Genomic DNA, 17,791 nt, shown 5'->3' with positions numbered 1-17,791 from the left:
GCAGGGCAAAATCCCAAACTGATCAATGGTTCAGCTCCTTCATTAGCTTCAGTAAACCCCCACACACCTGCCCCGCATTGTCTCACTCTGCGCACTCCTAGGCGCACCTTCAGAAAGCAGGATTTGAAGCCGAATCCGTGCCCGTGCTGCCTTCCGCCGCCATTTGGCGAGGGGCAGAGCGCCTGCGGGCGGCCCTGCGGCCGCTGAGGGCGGGACACCGGGCGGGGACAGCCCTCTGCAGCCACCTTTCCCCGGCCCCTCCTTCGCCGCGCTGGCCTCGGTGCGGTGCCGGATTCGGAGGCCGGCGGGATCGCTGCGGTGAGGCCGCGGGGGGCGGCGGGAGCGGCCGCTCAGCCCTTCCCGCCGCCGTCCCGGCCGCCAGCCGGGCAGGGGTCGCTGGGGCGGTCGTTAACGGGCGGGAGGCTTTTCCGCAGCGGCGCCGTGGGCCACGGCAGTTGTGTGTGCTGTTGCCAATGGCGAGATGGTGTTTTGACGAGGCGGAGTGCCAAGCCCTGGTAGCTGTGTGGCTCTCGCTGCCTGGCTTATGTTTTCTTCTGGAAGGCACTGGGCCTCCCACCGTACTGCGGGGTTTGGGCTGCTACCCAAAGCTCTGCTGCCTTGAGTTGCGTTGCAGTGCCTGAGCAGAAAGCATTTGGGCTACTGCTGGTGCCTTGGCAGCTCATTTTGTGTTTGTGGTACCCTTCAGTGCCACTAAAGTCCTTAGATCAACCCTAACAGAGTGCAGGAATTTTGTCTTGGTTTTAAGGTGGTTCTTACAATTTAATTTATTCCTTCCATCTAATTCCATGGTGTGTTTGCCCTGCTCCTTAACCACAGAAAATAGTTACTCTCTTGTAGTTTGTTTTTGAGTTCTGCAGAAGGATTTACAGAAATGCACTCAAAAGCTGAGCCACAACCTTCATTAAAATTAATCCTACATACAAATCTGTATGAGTAAGATCTTGATGAAACATTCAGCCATGTGGTAATAACTCATTCCAGATGACATTCAGAATTTACTGAATACCACTAAAATGTAGCAACATTTGTGAACAGTTTACTTACTGCATAAAGTGCAGGAGCAAGTAGTGTTTGTTGGAGTTGTTCCCTGATGGTCCTGGGTGAAGAGGCTGCATCAAATATATGCAGAAAGTTTGTCTTATTTTGCTGATTGCTATTAAGAAGTAAAGGCTTCTCCATAAGAGATGAGTAAAAGTTGCTGTAATGTGTGGCTAGCACAAAGGGATGTGATTGCATCCAGTTAGGTCACAGGTGTTACCTATTTTACTGATGATGCTTTCTTACCTCAAGATGTAGGTGGGCATAATCAAAGGTGCCCTTCTCTTTTCTCAGCCTGGTCACTTGGAAAGAGCTGACAGTATGGAAGATGAGGAGGTCAGTTACAGGAAGGAAGAAGAACAAAAATCTCCTCTGCCATTTCTGGAAGATGAAGGAAAGGAAGGCAAAGCTGGTCAGTTTTCTCCTGTGGAAGAACACTGGGCAGGTGATAATGGGGAGCTGTTTTGATACCACACAAAGATACTGTGTCATCTCATTTAGTAGATAGGAGGAGTAGGGTTCTGGGGCTGACTGATGCTGCGTGCAGTGGTTCCATAGAGTGTTCCCTAGTGTTACACCACCCAGCTGTAACTAAACCACATCCAACCTGTTGTCTCCTCAGCTCTAAATTCTCTACCTTGCACCTCTGTGAGGCATTTTCATTCAGTTATTGGTGGTAAAAATCTGATATTTGACTGTATGGACATTGGATTGTTGGTGATGAAGGCATGATGAAGGCAGAGACAGTTGCTGGCAAGGTGTATGCCAGCACTCCTGGGTCTCTTGCCATAGGACTTTTTCTGTGTATGTTGCAGTAATGCTGTAAAATCTCTGATTCTTCACATTTGGACTTCACAGCAAGTACACTAGAGCTTTGTATTTAAAGGTTCCAAGTTTATTTATTAAACTGGTTTTAATATCTATTAGAATGCAAGCTTGAGGAAGAGTTGTCTGCTGGTGGCGAGATGGGAGACAAGGTCGCTTCTGAAGGAGCTGAAGATGAATCTGATTCCTGCATGTAAATAGCCTGTTACCAGTTCTCACAGTCCTTCCTTCATAGTGTTAAGTTGCCTTTGCCTTAATTCAGCTGTGCTTTTTTGTCAGATTAGTCATAGGCCATGTAGACCTTTCCACAAACAATAAATTAAGTTGGTTACTACTGCTAATGAGCTGAGTAAGATAAAGACAGGCTCTGGGCAGGCTTTAATCTGAAGCCATGGTAGCTATGTACACATAACATGGTGATGGCACCACGTTAATGTGGGCTAATTTGCTCTCAGAGGAGCCTGTGATGATGGGTGGTGGTGGTGTCCCTCACTACTTCTCATTTCCAGCAGCTCCTGGTGCTCTAGAAGTTTGTCCATGGAAGAGCATCAGTGTTGGATTGTCATTTTGTTTATATACACCAAGTTTTGTACTGCTGGGTAGAGTCCATTAGCACAGGAGGGTGTGATGGTGGATTTGTGCTACACTGCTTTTACAAGTAGGTGGTACAGTGGATTTATTCCTGAAGAAATAGATGTACATCTAACTGAGGTCATGCATGAGAAGGAGTTCAGGGGTTTGAATGGGGCCTTCAGTAGTTGCTGCTCTCTTCACAAAGATCAGTGCACAGTTTGGCTTACTTTAATGAGGCTGCTAATCCCTGCCCTGGAATGACCTGGCACAGGGTTATACAGCATGGTGGAAAGCTCCAGCGCTGTTTATTAATATATGTATGTGGGAAGTTGCATAGCACATATGGCTGCTGCTGGTAAATGTTGGCAGTGTTACCATTGTCAGTAGAGACACTCAAAATGCACCAAAACCATTTGAAACCAAGGCCAAACCCAAGCCTGCAGCCCTGTTTTTGCTCTGCGTTTAAGCAGAGCACAGTGATAACAGGAGATAGCTCACCCTACATACTGTTCAGCTGTATATAATGTGTTTCAAACCAGTTTAGAATGTTCCCTTTAAGGTTTCAAGCTATTAGAGCTTGCAAACCCTGGGTATAATGAAGAGGAGCCACAGGTATTTCAAAAACAGAAACCTGTAATGAATGCATTAAATGTGGGTATTAGATACATGAAATTCTTGGCTTAAGTGCATGTCTGTACACTCCTGGTACATATTATGTTAGCTTTTAACTTATTTTATGTGGTCCTGTTTGTAACAGCTCTGCTAGAATAAGAGTAGGCCACACAACAGTAAACCCAGAGAGGAGTAAAGGATGGTGTATGAAGTTTTTGGTTTCTCACTGCATTTTCCTGGCTAATTGTGTGCTTCTATTCCAAGGGGAAATTCAGAGCATGATTTGGGTGACATTGATGATGTTCAGCCTATGAAGTCTACAGATAGAATTTCCATATTAGCCTTACAGAGGAAGCTGAAAGAGCTCCGTGACCTAACCAAAGAGAAGGAACTTGCAGTCCATAAAACCAGGTTGGTGTTGAGGCAAACATAGTCCATCACCATCCACCCCTGGGAGGCTGTCTCTCTTCTAAATGTTAGTTTATAGATCTGGGTGTTTTTTCCATGAAAGGTCCATGATGTGAACACTTTTTAAATAGAGTAGAGAACATGCAAAATAAACAATGTGTTTGCTTCTTGCAGAGACAAGCTGAGTACCTGTCAGCTGCAGCTCAGGATGCTGGCAATGCAGCTGGATTATTTAGACACTGAAATGGAGAAAGAGGAGGAGGCTGGCAATGTGTAGGTTGAGTATTTCTGGCTACCAAAGACTGCAGGCATCCACTGTGTTTGTGTGTCTGTAATTAATGAGATCAACTTCCCTGCTTTAATCTGCTTGTGTTGTTGAGCAGCTGATAGAATTTTTAAGCACATATATTGAAGATGTTGATAGATCTGTGGTGAAACCTGTTGCTATTGTCAGGGTAAGAAGTAACTGCAGTAGCTTGGAAGGCTGTTCTAAGAGCAGGGTATTGCTCTTCCAGCCAGTGAGCAGAGCAGTGCCTTCAGTCCCAGGCTGCTGAGCACCAGTGCTGCAGTGCCATGTTTTCAGCATCAATTCCTCCTTTGGAAATAAAGATGATGGGAGTCATTGATCTCTCTGCTTTCTAGTCTAGAGGTAATATTCTGCTAGGCAAATCAGTGCAGAGAGAGGTAGAAACTCAGGGATAGATAGGAGGCAGGCAAATACTGTAAACCAGAACAACAACGGGGTATTAAATCCGTGGAGCCCACTGTTGTCATCCGTGTTTCTCAGGGTCTTAGTCACTTCGGTTGGTTGAACCAAGCCCAACGTGCTGTGGCAGTTTTAGAGGTCACAGGATTGCTTCTGGTAATATTGCAATCAAGATTTCTCCATATAAATATATGTGCCTTTTCTTTTTTCGGTTTGTTATGTGTTGTGAAATGCAGGAATGCCTTTCAGGAGCAGCTCTGCATACAGGAGCTGTTCTGAAACACTTCTGCTATCAAGTGGGAGGCAATTTACTGTACTCTTCACATTTGGTTTAAATAGAAAGAAGTGGGTGGCCTGTGTACCAGGAACCAGTGTATTGTGAACAAACCTTGCAGCTGTATTTTATGACCTGTGTTGGTCTTCCTGTTAGTGTACTGCTGAATGACAAAGGTGGGTTAGCTGCCAAAGTCGAGTAGCTGCTTAAACAAAATGAGGAGTTGAATGCTGATGAGACTCCTGGGAATGGGTGTTGAGATGGTAACAAATCCCAACAAAGACAGAAGAGCATTGCAGAAGGTTTTATGCTTGGGATGGGCCAAACAGAGATCTGGGTGTGCAGTTCTCACAATCTGTATGTTTAGAAGAGAACAGTAGAGTAAGAAGGCTTGATAAAATTCTGGCTTATGAAGCTCAAAGCATCATGGTTTGGCAATGACAAAAATACTACCTACCATTAGCGTTACTGGTGCCCAGTGCTGGCATTTTGAAGTAGGAGTAGTAACTGCATGCAGAAGAACCTTCTCCTGTTTTCATTTCAAGGAAGGGAGTTTGTTGAATGCAGTCACTTCACTGTCTGTTGATTCTGGCCACTACTTTTCCTGGGAAAATAGAAAATCAACAGTGTGACAATGCTGCCATTGCAGGCAGAGCTCACGGAATGCTGCAGTGCCATTTGAAAAGCCTAACCAGTCTAGGTTCACCTAAACTTACTGCCGTTAACAGTACTACTTTTATCAGCTTGGAAATGAACAGGCACATTCAGCTGTTGAAACACTACTCTGAATTTCAACAGTGTGGAGGAAGCTGTACCTCTGAATGAGGAATGGACACTTGGAAGCCTGAATAAGAGACTGTGCAGGAAGTGCTGGAGTTCTAATACATCAATCTCGGCCTCAAAGCTGGTTTTTACTGTTGCTGATGCTGATCTGGTGGGGTTGGGTTGGTTTTCCTTTTTTTTTTTAATCTTAATTAGTTCCTCTCTCTTCCTGATTGTTCCTTTTTGCTGTTAACAGTGCAGCCTTGTCCTACCTTCAGGCAGTGCACAGAAAAGTGTGCACTGAACTGGAGAGAGAGAAGGATTTGGAGATGAAAATGACTTTGACACTAAAAGAAAACACGTAAGTGGGGGAATGGGAGAGCAGTGTGATTGGACTCAATCTTTGCTGTGTTATTCATGTGCTGTTTTAAGGGATTCAAAAGTTAATCGCTTCAGAAGTTGCTTGTAAATGTTGACCTGTATTATTTGAGGTCATGTGAGTTGAGGGCAAGGCAAAGGATCTTGAGCAACTTGAAGCCCAAACAGTTCATTGCTTAGGAGATGGATTGCAGTGGCTCAGCCCCTGAATTAGTTTTGCACACAAATGAAGGTTTTGATTTGTCCATAAATTATATCCCTAAACAGGCCTCATTTTAAATGGGAAATAAGCTGGACTGAAATGAACCTGTGACACTGATCTCTGAGCATAAATGCTTCTAATTTGTGCCTCTTAGTTGTTCTTTGGGGGCATAAATGAAAAGAGTGTACTTGAGAATGATGGAGACATCATAGTGGTGCTGTCTGTTTTTATGCTGAGTTAATATTGCTGTTGTAACTGATCATCCACTCATGCTACATTATTTGGTCTATATAAAACAGAATAAAATTGCCTTTTGCAGAAGGCAACAGGTGGATCTGTTTCTATTTTGGCACCAGAGGTAGAACTGCTAATGCCACTGCATCAAGGGAAGAACACAAGGAGAGGCTTACAGCTATGGCTGGCCAGGATGCAGCATCTTCTGCTGCAGGGTTGGGTTACAGCTTTCAAGTGCTTGATTTGTTTATTCTGATCAGCAATGACTCTGTTAACCTGCTGATGTGTGTCCCGAACATGTCTGAGTTCCTTCAGCAAAGCACAGAAGAATCAAAGCTGTGGCCTGTCCCTGTGGTTGGTTACTGCTGAAGGAAAAGCTGATTTCCTAATTGTTGGTTTTCATATTTCCTTGTGGAGGATCTGCATTTGAGCAACAGAACCTTCAGCTTTATTTTTAACTGCTACTTTTGCTGTCTTTAAAATGAGATATGCTACGAGATATGAGCCTTAGTCTGGTAGGTGCAGTAGCTGTGTCACTGTCAGGGCATGGTTTTAAATATAATGAAACAAAAACTAAAATAAAACCTGGCTGGAGTTCTATTTGCACTCTAGAGCCCTTCTTACCTGACAGCCTTAAGGGAAGGGATGTCAGTATTTCAGTGGAAACAGCTCACACTTTGTTTTAAAGGCTTGAGATGTGGCAGATAGAAAGCGAGCTGGGAAAACACGAGATCCTTCATGATCAGCTCAGAAGGGATGAGGAGGAACTGGAGAGGCAATACCAAGAACGAGCAGAAGTGCGGATTGGGAAGGAAAAAATAGCAGCACTGCGAGCAGAAGGAAACCGTCGGGCTAGAGAGAAGTAAGCGCCTACAAGTCAGACTCTGCTGCCTTTCTCCTTGGTATTTTTAGCCAATTCACTATTTCAGGTGTTGAGAGGATTAGCTAATTCAGATACTAATGGTATTGTCTCTTAGCTGGGTGTTGCTTCAGGAAGACTTTATGAGGAAATAGAATTAAAGTATGAATTGTCCACAGTCCTGAAGTTAGGCAGATGAAGGTTTCTGATCTGTCAACATAAACCTGCTGAAGACAAAAAGGGTGAAAGCTTTTAGTCTAAGGAAGTGAAGTTTGCTGGATGAGTCTAACAGCAGCTGTCTGCATTGTTGTTGGCCATCAGGACCTTGAACTTACGGTCAAGTTCATGGAGATTTCTTGAAGAGAAAGCAGACTCCATCCGCTGGTCTGTATGGTTTGTGAAGAGACACCCACCCCACTGGGGAGGGGAGGGAGGGACTAATGTCTTCATTTCAGCATCTATTAGTGACCTCCCCAGTCTCACTCCTAAGTGTTGGAATCAAGGTCTCTTTATCCCTGCTACCAGTGGTGGTTTGCTGTGTTTTATAGGAAAGAGGAGGAAGCCCGGAAAGAATCTGAAGAAAGAAGCAAAAAAATACTTGAAGATGCTGAAAGGAACCATGGCAAAGCAGTCTGCTTCCTGAGAAAAAGCCTGGCAAGGTGGTTGTTCACATTGTACATTCTCTGGGATACAATACTTGAGCCTTTACTCCTTGTAAAATGATCCTTTTTTTGCTAGATCTATCTTCTGTTACTCTTGGAAATCTTCTGCCACAGCAGCAGTGCTGTGAAGTGTTCAAATCTTATATGGCACAAAGGGACTTGGAAAGAGGAAAATCTACTTGCTGCCCTGGAATGGTGCTCAGATTCCCTGCAGCTGAAGGTTTTGGTCAGCTACAGAGGGGTCTGACATTGTAGGCATTAATGATTTGAAACACTTGATGCATCTGTGTGTCATCAGCTGAAGTGGTTTCAGGAAGTATATCTAAATACCTCTTTTTCCTTTGTTCCCATGTGGTGAAAAAACTGTCTTGCTGCCTGGGGAAAGTGGTTTCTGGGCCTCCTCCTTGTGCTCCTCTTCTGGCTGATAGTAAATGAAATCCCTTCATAGGTTTATGTATGTATAATAACTGTCATGTTGAGCTATTTTGCTACTAAGGAAACTGTGAACATTTGTTCCTTCCTTGTACTTCTATATTGGGGCTTAATTGCAGAAATGATTGCAATAATTGTACTGTGTCTGTGGTGCTTTAGTTTTCATTAGGTGGCATGTGCACACTTGTAATGAGTGAGAAAAGCAAACAAACAAAGAGATTTCTTTTTCCCTGAGCAATGTACCAAATCCATCAGCCTCACTTCTGGTTTCTAGTTTCCCATGCTGCTAGCTGGATGATTCTCAGGTTTGATGTGTTTAGCTTTTAGGGTTTATTTTCAGTGCGGAGGGAAGCAGCTGCCTCAGCGCTCCCCGTGTAATTGTTTAGATGGTGGTTATATGTGAGCAACACCTGAAGTCTTTCTTTTAGCAACTAGACATATGTCATAATGTGGAAGACATTCTTCATATTCAAAATTTGTAAAAAAAGAAGTTGTTGAGCAAACTAGTTGAAAGCCTGTTGGCACTTGCAGCTCAAGCAGTGCTGCATATAGAAGAGGCTCCCAACTGTTCCGCTGTACCCACACCCAGTATCATAGTAAACACAGAGGCTTACAGGGAGAACGTTTGGTGACATTGACAATTACTACTTGTCAGGTTAAACATTCTAATACTAAAAGCTTTCCAGGATGTGAGCCTGAAAGCTTTTACTTTGCTTACAGAATCCGTGAAAGAAATGCAAAGGAAGCAGCGAGAGCTCAGGAGCAGATGGAGAGACGGAGACGAGCTGTGCTCTCCCTGCACGCCAGCCTGACTTCCAGCAGGGTACTGCTGCTGCTCTGGCCTAGGGGGGTGCAGAGCTTCACCTGGGGGCTGCTGGGGTTTCATGCATTGCAGAGCTGGGGGGGGGATGCTGCCAGAGCACTGACCAAGTCTTGAAACAGGAGAATGTAGGAGTAATGGTGTTAGGTTGGCATGGGGGGATTTTGGCACTTCTGTGTAGAGAGTTTATTCTGTCAGCAGTCTGGTGGTGCTAGGAGAATGACTCTTCAGAGGCATGCAGATTACAAAGAAGTCCTCTGAAAGCCAGAAGCACTTCCAGTTCTTTGGATCCAAATGCAGAAGTACTTCATATGGAGGACACCCAGAACCTTAGTACTGCAGAATGGTTTGGAGGGGTTGGAAGGGACCTTAAAGATCATCCAGTTTCAAACCCCCCCTGCATGGAAAGGGACACCTCCCTCTAGCCCAGGTTGCTCAAGGCCTCATCCAACCTGGCCTGGAACACCTCCAGGGAAGGGGCATCCACAGCCTCCCTGGACAAACTTCCAGTGTCTCCCCACCCTGACTGTCAAGAATTTCTTCCTAATTTCCAGTCTAAGTCTCTCCTTTTCTAGCTCAAAGCCACTGCCCCTCATCCTGTCATTACAAGCCTTTAGCAAAAGTCCATCCCCAGCTTTTTTGTAGGCCCTTTCAGGTCCTGAAATATGGAAACCCCCAGTTGTTTAAAAAATAATGTGAACTTAGAGTTTCTGAGCTATGCTACTTTGCTGTTATGCTCTGTAGGGCCTGAGGGAATGATCTTAATTTAATACTGATCTGATTAGAACTGTATCTTTTCACATTGCTTCACTGAGTAGCCTTTCAGAGGCAGGCTAGGAGGGTAAAGAAGCAGCTCTGGTGTAGTCAGCGTTTTCTGCAGCTCAGCACCCCATGTGTACTCCTTATATTAAAACCAGTAAGTTCTACTTCAGATAATACCACAAATTTATACTTGGGTAAGGGCACCAGCACCAGCTTCTCTGCTTTCTCTTTAAGTGAATCAAATATGTAACTGTTTGTATGGCCTCCTAGGAGAAACTCCAAGCTCTCCAGGCTCGGAAGAGAGCAGTGGCCTTGGAGGCAAAGAAACAGGAGATGAAGATGAGGGAAGCCATCCTAGCAGAAGGAGGCAATGTTGTCAAGGAAATTTTCCTCCATAAGCGACAGTTGGAGCTTGAGAAGGAGAAGCAGTAAGTGGTGAGATCTGTATCATCTCTCAGCTGCTTTACCAGTGCTGAGGCAGGAATATATTGGAGCTCTTCATCAGGTTCTGAAATGCTAACTTCTCTGATGCTGTCTCCAGGGAGTGAGCTCACTCTTACACTGTTAATAAAACCATGTTAATAAAATAATTGAATATATTTAGTCAGCAAAAATGTATAAATAGGCTCTGAATCACCTGGGGGTGTCTTGACACAAATTACCACTGCACCCAATTTAAAGATTTGCTCTTTAGCTTAAAGGCTTAAAAGCAGCTGAAGTGTAGTTAGTATTCTTAGCAAACCACCGGGGCTGGTTCAATGTTTCTTACAACCTTGCATTACAGAGCTTCTAGAGAACTGCAGAAATCAAGAAAACTTGCCATTGTAGCTCAGATTTTACAAGAAAAAGCTGCTCTTGACAAGCAGAAAAAGAGTCAGGCCTGCACTAAGGCAGTGAAGGGTGGTGGCAAACGTGAGGATTCCTCTCTGTGGAGAAGGAGAAGGCAGCGCGTCGCTGAGAAGGGCTGCGGACGCTCAGCTGGGGCAACGGCACAGGTAAACCAGGGCCCAGCAACCAACTGGCTTCAGGTGCACTTGGATGTTACTTGTTTGGGGCTTTTTTCCCCAAGGTTCAGGGCTCTGAATTCTTTTGCTTGTGAATAACACAGGCCACAAATACCAGACAGTACAGAACAAGTGGGGAGTAATCTCTCTACTAGGCCTCTTTGCCGCCATTAGTCTCTTTCTTGACTGATGCTGACTTCAGTAGAGACCTTGTCCTCTTTGGTGGGGGGGGGTGTTCATTTTAAGGGCAGCTGTAAGAATGGTGAATTATCAAACACATGAATTGCAGCAGGCATCAAACCCCATGTAAAGTACCCTCACTTGCTGTCTGTTTGCCTTCATTCCTGAGGAAGAGTTCAGACCAGTTTGTCAGTACAAGAGAGGTGTTGACAGGAGACTGCTGCTTCAGCTTTGAGCTTCCTGGGTGGTTGGTTTCCTCTGTGCAGTAGTTTGGGGAGTACTGCCCTGGGGAGTGGAGGTGGAGTGAATTGAATTCTCTGATGAAATGTGTGGCTTTGTGCAGTCTTAAACCAAAAGGGGCAGGGGAGAAATAGTTGTTAAAAGTTGTCATACTCCAGCAAAACAACAGATTTGTGGTTATGTGACACAAAGCATTCAGACACTCCTGTCAGTGATCCTACGCCTGAGGATGAGTTTCTAGCCTTCTGTAGTATTCAGTTAACGTCAGAGATGCTTTGAATGTAAGATTTTGTCTGTATTTGGTGTCTTAAGAGGGAATAGACTTAATTTGTCATCTTTTTACCTTTGAGCTTTATAAAGCTGTCAGTTTGGTATTAAAAGATCTTCTCAGAAACTGTTAACTGTTGAAGTAACTACCCTCTAACAGTCTTTAACTTCAAAACCTCTGTTCCTTCCCAGAAGTCACAGCGGTCTCCATCAGCTTGCTCCTCAGCTGGCGAGAGAGCTGCTTCTGCAGGAGAGATTTCTGAGGCAGCACCCCATGGTGTGCTCTGTGAAAGTGGTGAGGATGAGGAGAGGGATGGGACCCTGCTAGAACCAGAGTTCCCAGGACTTTGGGGTCAAAAGGTAAATGTTGGGATACCTCCTATCAGAAATAGAAAAGCCAAAGTGATGTGGATGAGATCCTGTTGTAACTGATTCGCTGTGCAGCTATCTTTGCAAAACTTTGACAGTATCTGTAAAAATACCTCCCTGGATTGCAAAGGTTCATTTGCCTCTCCAGCAGTTGTAGAAGACTGGTGTAATGTCAGTGGCTGGTTTAGGAACCTTGCTTAAAAACACCAATTACCTGTTTTGCAGTTAGTTGCACACAGATGTCAAGATTCAGATGTGAGAATCTCATCACAGCAATTGCTGTTTGACACTGTTCTTGTAGTGTTTGTTCTCATAAAGAGAAAACAATGCTTCAGTTTTAGTTCAGAGATAGGTGAAGACATCACATCATGTTCACTTGTTTGGGTTGAAAAAAACCCCAACCATGACTTTCTGTTGAGTTAGCAACATATGCTGATTTACATGGAAACAACTTGGTTTTACCATGCCAGGCAAAGACAAATGTGGCTTCTAGCAAAGCATATCCTCTAAACAGAAGTAAAGAATGCACTCCATAGAGTGGAATGCTATAGTTAAGATGTTAAATTAACCCCAGGTTTACTTGCATATACTGCTTGTTCTGAAATGTAGAGGACCTTTAAGAGCAGACTTGATAATCAAAAAGAAATAGTCAGAAGATATTGATGTCTGTGTGGAAGAAGCACTGGATCAGAACTGAAATGTTCCACTGAAGTTAGCTGATTTCCCCCCCCCCCCCCCCCCCCCCCGAATATTTAAGAAGTTGAAGGGGGGAAAAGCCTCTTTGAAAGCAGAAGAGCTACCATTGCCATGGGAAACACTACATCACAGCGTGGGGTGATGCTAAGCAAAGAATGAATTCAGTTCTTCATATGGAAGTTGGGGACTGAGTTTGATCTGGAGAGAAATAGACAAAGGCTGGCCAGGTACTAAAGATTCCATGTGCAGGCTTCTCCACTTAGAGCCACAGATTCTGTGATCACACTTGCCAGCAGTCACAGTGTTTCATACTGATGTTCTTTCTTAGATACCCAAAGAAGAGCTGGATCCAAAGCAGCTGGCTACAAGAATGGTGAAAAAAGCTATTTCTGAGGAAAACGTGGAGGGCTTTCAAACTGGAACTAAGCAAATGATGTCTGGTCATGAATGCAGGGAACGTGCTTTCTATAGTAAGCCAAGCTGCATTCATTTCAAGGTTAGTGGCCATTCTGCACAGGCTCTGTGAGGCTGGTGTGTGCACCTGCTGTGTGTCTATAGCCAGGTCTCCAGCCAAGTTCTGGTGCACTGGGAACAAAGCAAAATAAATTAATCTTCTTGTCTTTAGTAGGTCAGACCTGGAACAGTACCTGCCTTTTCTCTGGCCTCAAAAACTCCTTGTCTTTGCCACTATCTAAATTGTCACATCTAGACTATGAAGGTGACATTATGGCAGTGTGTACACTGTTCATTCACTGTATACAGACACAGATTGTGGTGCCCCATGGAGCATGAGCTCCTGCCTCCAAAGGCTGTGTGTTGTGAAGGGTCTGGAGCAAGGCTCTGCCTCCTGGGTTTATAGGACAGTGGGTTGTGATCCCAGGAGAGACTGTGAGCACCACTGTGGTAACAGTAGTTGTTTCTGCCATGGCATGTGTAACTGCCACTTCCTGTGATTCACACCACCTCATGTCTTTGGAATTCCAAGGATTTTGATGTTGGTCAAACCTACAAAAAGAAGATAGCTTTGATAAATGCATCCTACCATGTGAATTCCTGCAGAGTGGTGGGAGTCAGTGAGTGCCTCAAGGACTTCATCAGGATTCAGTAAGTCAAATTGACTGCAGACTGGTTGTTTGGTTTGCCTTTGTACCACAACAGATGGAACCAAATTCTGTAGGAAATGAAATAGATTTCAGTAAGTTTTCAGTGGGGAAAAAAAACCAAACCACAAACTACCAAACAAAACCCAAAACTAAAGCTCTCTTTTGATAAATGGGAGACATCCCAAATTCATTTGGCTTACATAAAAAGGAAGGTTTCACCTCTTATGGCTGACTGACCTGAAGAAACCATTTCTGTGAGTGTTTAGTCATAGCCCAGTGCAATAAAGAAGTTGTATTACCACAGTAACTGATTTCATGCTCCAGAGATGGTTTTACAGCTCACTACCCACTGCCACTTTGTAGTGATAGATTGCACTTGGAATTTCTAGCTTGATAAGAAAAATTAGGGTGCATAGTTAAGCCATTCCTTGGCCTTTTAACCCCTCTAAGAGTACACTGGCACCTGAACATGCTCTAGCTCTTGACTGAATGGAATCACCAGAGAGCTGTAAAGCGTGAATTGAGCTGCAGTGGAAGATCTTGGTAGAGATGTTCAGCACTTTAGTCACAGAGCAGTGGAGATGCATAGCTGAGCAGAGCATGTCAATTTTTAACTTGCTCTGCTGCTCAGCTGAACATGCAGATAGTTTTTTGCTAGCTCTGAAGTCATGTGTGGATTTCATTCTGACCCACTCATAATACATTTCAGTATCAGTATCACAGTATAACTAGCCACAGTAGCCTAAAGCTGTTACAGATAACAGAGTAGGAGCTGGATGTTTCATGCATAACTTTAACATGGAGTTTTATCTTAATTATCTCCATAGTTTTGACCCACCTGGCAAAATTTCTGCTGGCATGTCCTGTGAAGTAGTGGTAGCATTTAAGCCAATGGTAAGTGCTGAGTTACACAGTGGTGAGAGTCCTGGCATAATCCACTAGTCTGATTAAAAACATCATTAGTCTAATTCCTTCGCTGTTAACAAGGAGAGAAACTGTATTGCTGGAGAAGGTACTGCTGTGTGCATGCTCAAGCTGTTAAACTGCAATACAGAACGTTCTGAGGGCAGGGTATGGAGAAATGTCTGCACTAAGTATCCTTGGAGTGTGTCTTGTAATTTGCTCCAAAGGAGAAGATTTCTGCCACTTAGCTCAAGTTAGCCAAGCACTTACCAGAGACTGTTTTAAAGCAGGACTGTGGTACCTGTAGAGATCCATTTCCATTGCAAATATTTTCCATCAGACTGCACAGATGAAATCTTTGCCAATTACTTGTTTGGGATTATGTTGTTGTTTTCTAGGCAAATGAAAGTCTGGAAGGAGAGGTGATGTTTATGGCACAGACAGGTCCTTTCTCTGTTCCACTGAAATGCACAGCCAAGAGATGCATTGTGAGTGACTTTGTTCAGCAGCAGTCACAGAGAATGGGAGATGGGGTGGACATAAGTGAAAATATTTAGCAAGAAGTATTTACATCTCTTTTTCTTTTCTTTCCTTTTTAAATTGAGAGTCTCTTTCCAGAAAGTGATTCATTCCTGAGCTTCCCAGATTACACTGAGTGACACAGAATTACCCTCATGGATTCACTTGACCATGCACTGTAACTTGAGCTTCAGAGTGGAATTAAGCGAAGTAGGGAGCTGGAATGATACCACATCAGTGTTGCACACTTAAATCTGAGTACATGTATAGGACTCCTGGCTTTCAGTTCAGAAACCTTGGAGCTGAGAATGCACAATGCAGCAGAATGCCAACATGTAAATCTTTGATCAGAGGAGCAGTTTTCTTCACCTAGAAAATTCACACCATCAGGAGCTCCTGCTCTGTATGCCTTGGAAGTGGGAAGAGTTCAGCTGTAAGCAGAATGCTAGCAAGCAGCCAGGTTGTCTTTGTGATGAGTGACCTTGAATGACAAACATTTAGTTATCATGTACCCAGCTACAGAGTCACTCCAAATCCTGTATGTAGTAGTGTGTTACTTTTTGAACTGGTTGTAAACCAGCATAGTGTCAAGAACCAAGGCTGCTACACAGCCACCAAGGCTGCTACACAGCCACCAAGGCTGCTACACAGCCACCAAGGCTGCTACACAGCCACCAAGGCTGCTACACAGCCACCCTCTGATGTTAAATGATCCTTGCTTCTCAGGCTGCTGCTAGCAAAACCACTTCTCTGGTACTCAAGAGGAGCAATGCTGAACTGGTGTGTAGATGTTGCCTGCTTCCAGAGTAACTACCTGCACACTTCAGGAAGTTGCTGCTACAAACAGAAGTTAACCATTTTTTGCTCCATTGGAGTGGAATGGGAGAGGCTGACATTGTTTAGTGAGCTGGCTTCTGGAAAGAGGCAGAAGGAGTGCCCATGGTTCATGTTGTTACTTGATACTGCCTTTGAAATGATAATAAGAACTTTCAAGTTTTGCTCTTGACAAGGTGGATGCTCATTTCATAGACATTACTGACTATCTGGGGCAATAGTAATTAATGGTTTATCTTCTCACAGCTGGCACTAGATAAAGAGCTCATTGACTTTGGCAGCCATGAGGTGGGGGAGAGAATTTCACAGACCATCAAAGTGACAAACAGTGGAGCTTTGGGAACAAGATTCAGAGTTCAGGTGGCAGCAGGTGACAGCAGTGCCTGCAGAGCAACAGCCAAATCTTCTCCTGGAGCGATGGTAGGTTCAAAAGCATGCCTCTGAAATAAGAGAAACATTCAGGTTTGCAGAGTCTGGTGGAGTCTTACAGAATCACACAGCAGCTCTGGTTGGAAGGGACTTGGGCAGAGCAGTTTGTGAAATAACACTGGCTGTATCCATGGTTTTCCTTCTGTATTCTGTCTTTTGTAGGTGTATAATAAACAGAAGTCTAGTTTCAGCAGACTTAGTTTTGACATAGAACTGCCTGTGTTTCCACTAGAGAAATGTTAGTTCTGTTAATTGGGAAATAACTGACACTATATTCTATCACTCCCATTCTGTTATTTACCTCTTTTTGGGCAGCCAGCAAAAATTAAATCTGCTCATTGATGAAGTTGTAGTGGAATGTGCAGTTTTTAGAAGTGCAACACATTTCTCCCTTTCTGACGTGGAACAGTTGCAAGAAAACACAAGTCTGATCTGCAGCTTGGTGATAAAATAAGAGCTGGTGGAAGCTGGATCAGCACTCACAGCAGAAAATGCTTTTTTGCTGTGTTTTTTGATAGGTTCCTCCACATGTCAGTGACTGTGTCTCTGTAAACAAAGTCAGCAGTACTCCTGTGGTTGAAAAGAAGGAAGAAATCTCTTCTGATCCTAGTAAAGAAGTGACCTGGTGTGTAGCCCAGGTGGAGCAGCAGCCTGGGACGAGCCTGAGCAGCGCTTCCACAGGTGAGGTGACAGCTTTAGCAAACTGGCAGGGCTGTTCCCAGGCTAAGTTTTATCCTTTTGTAGAGTTCCCTGTCATGAACTGTGGCATTCAGCTTGCAAAGTTGCTCAGTAAATGAAGCAGCTCATCATTGTAGTAGTAATGTTACACTTCTTTGTATGCTGCCTCACAAAACATGACTAAAAATAATGTCCTGACACCATTATATCAAAGGCAGCAGAGAGTCTCACTTCTCATTAGTGATCAACAATTCAGTCTCAGAAGAATACAGAAAGCAACTGGCTCACAGAAACTGCAGAATTGTTCTCATTCTTGTCTCAGCAACTGAATACCCACTGCTCAGAATAGAAATCCACATGACAGGTTTATTTTTACAGTCTGTAATTCTAGGAACAAGGAAGCAGAAAGATGAACCTCCTCAGACATTTTCCAGCTCATTCCTGATGTTTACTATAAGCTTCATGAAGTCCAGTCTGTAGAAGAAAGGCTTCCTCAATTTCATTATCTGTCTTCTTGATGCATTCCAGCATTTTATGGTTTTCTTTTGTGTGTTTGTTTTGTTTTTTTCCCCCCAGAACAACTTGGTCAAGATGTGCTGCATTCCAGACCAGCTGTAGGCACAGACAGTGCACAGAACTTAGTGGCACTTTCTCCTGAAGAGACACCAGTGGAAATCATGCTTGGAAAGGTAATAAATATCCTGAGAAATGGACAAGGTTTTCACCAGACTAAGCCTACAGCAAATAAATTGGTTTGGCTCTGGTGGGAACTGCCTAAGCACAGGATTAGTTTCAAGCCCACTGGACTTCACTGTACCACAGTCAGTTCTTTAAAGGAAATTACATGCCATGTGCTCTTTCTTTTGATCTCTGAAGACTTCTTTGAGCTGACTTTGTCAGACTTTCTGCTGTGCATTCTGCAGTCATAGGAAGTTTAGTGACAACACAAAAGATGGAGCAGGAAGAATGTCTGGGAAACCTCACAACTTGAGCCATATTAA

At 44.0% G+C, this 17,791-nt stretch overlaps 1 protein-coding gene across 1 annotated transcript in view; it reads left to right on the top strand.

Moving 5' to 3' along the window:
* Window positions 1-1,369: 1,369 nt before the first annotated feature.
* CFAP74 (cilia and flagella associated protein 74) overlaps window positions 1,370-17,791 on the top strand; it is a 37,461-nt gene continuing 21,039 nt past the window's right edge. The window contains exons 1-18 of the mRNA XM_009906871.2: window positions 1,370-1,504; window positions 1,987-2,077; window positions 3,334-3,480; window positions 3,652-3,750; window positions 5,476-5,580; window positions 6,722-6,895; window positions 7,441-7,551; window positions 8,707-8,809; window positions 9,839-9,996; window positions 10,353-10,563; window positions 11,452-11,619; window positions 12,653-12,820; window positions 13,310-13,428; window positions 14,255-14,321; window positions 14,729-14,818; window positions 15,930-16,103; window positions 16,631-16,793; window positions 17,367-17,479. Of these exons, the coding sequence (XP_009905173.2) occupies window positions 1,381-1,504; window positions 1,987-2,077; window positions 3,334-3,480; window positions 3,652-3,750; window positions 5,476-5,580; window positions 6,722-6,895; window positions 7,441-7,551; window positions 8,707-8,809; window positions 9,839-9,996; window positions 10,353-10,563; window positions 11,452-11,619; window positions 12,653-12,820; window positions 13,310-13,428; window positions 14,255-14,321; window positions 14,729-14,818; window positions 15,930-16,103; window positions 16,631-16,793; window positions 17,367-17,479 (2,385 nt within the window). The 5' untranslated portion in view covers window positions 1,370-1,380. The remainder of the gene's footprint in view (window positions 1,505-1,986; window positions 2,078-3,333; window positions 3,481-3,651; window positions 3,751-5,475; window positions 5,581-6,721; window positions 6,896-7,440; window positions 7,552-8,706; window positions 8,810-9,838; window positions 9,997-10,352; window positions 10,564-11,451; window positions 11,620-12,652; window positions 12,821-13,309; window positions 13,429-14,254; window positions 14,322-14,728; window positions 14,819-15,929; window positions 16,104-16,630; window positions 16,794-17,366; window positions 17,480-17,791) is intronic.

Source organism: Dryobates pubescens, chromosome 33 (assembly GCF_014839835.1).
Source record: "Dryobates pubescens isolate bDryPub1 chromosome 33, bDryPub1.pri, whole genome shotgun sequence".
Taxonomy (NCBI): Eukaryota; Metazoa; Chordata; class Aves; order Piciformes; family Picidae; genus Dryobates; species Dryobates pubescens.
This window is presented reverse-complemented; position numbering and strand designations above follow the sequence as displayed.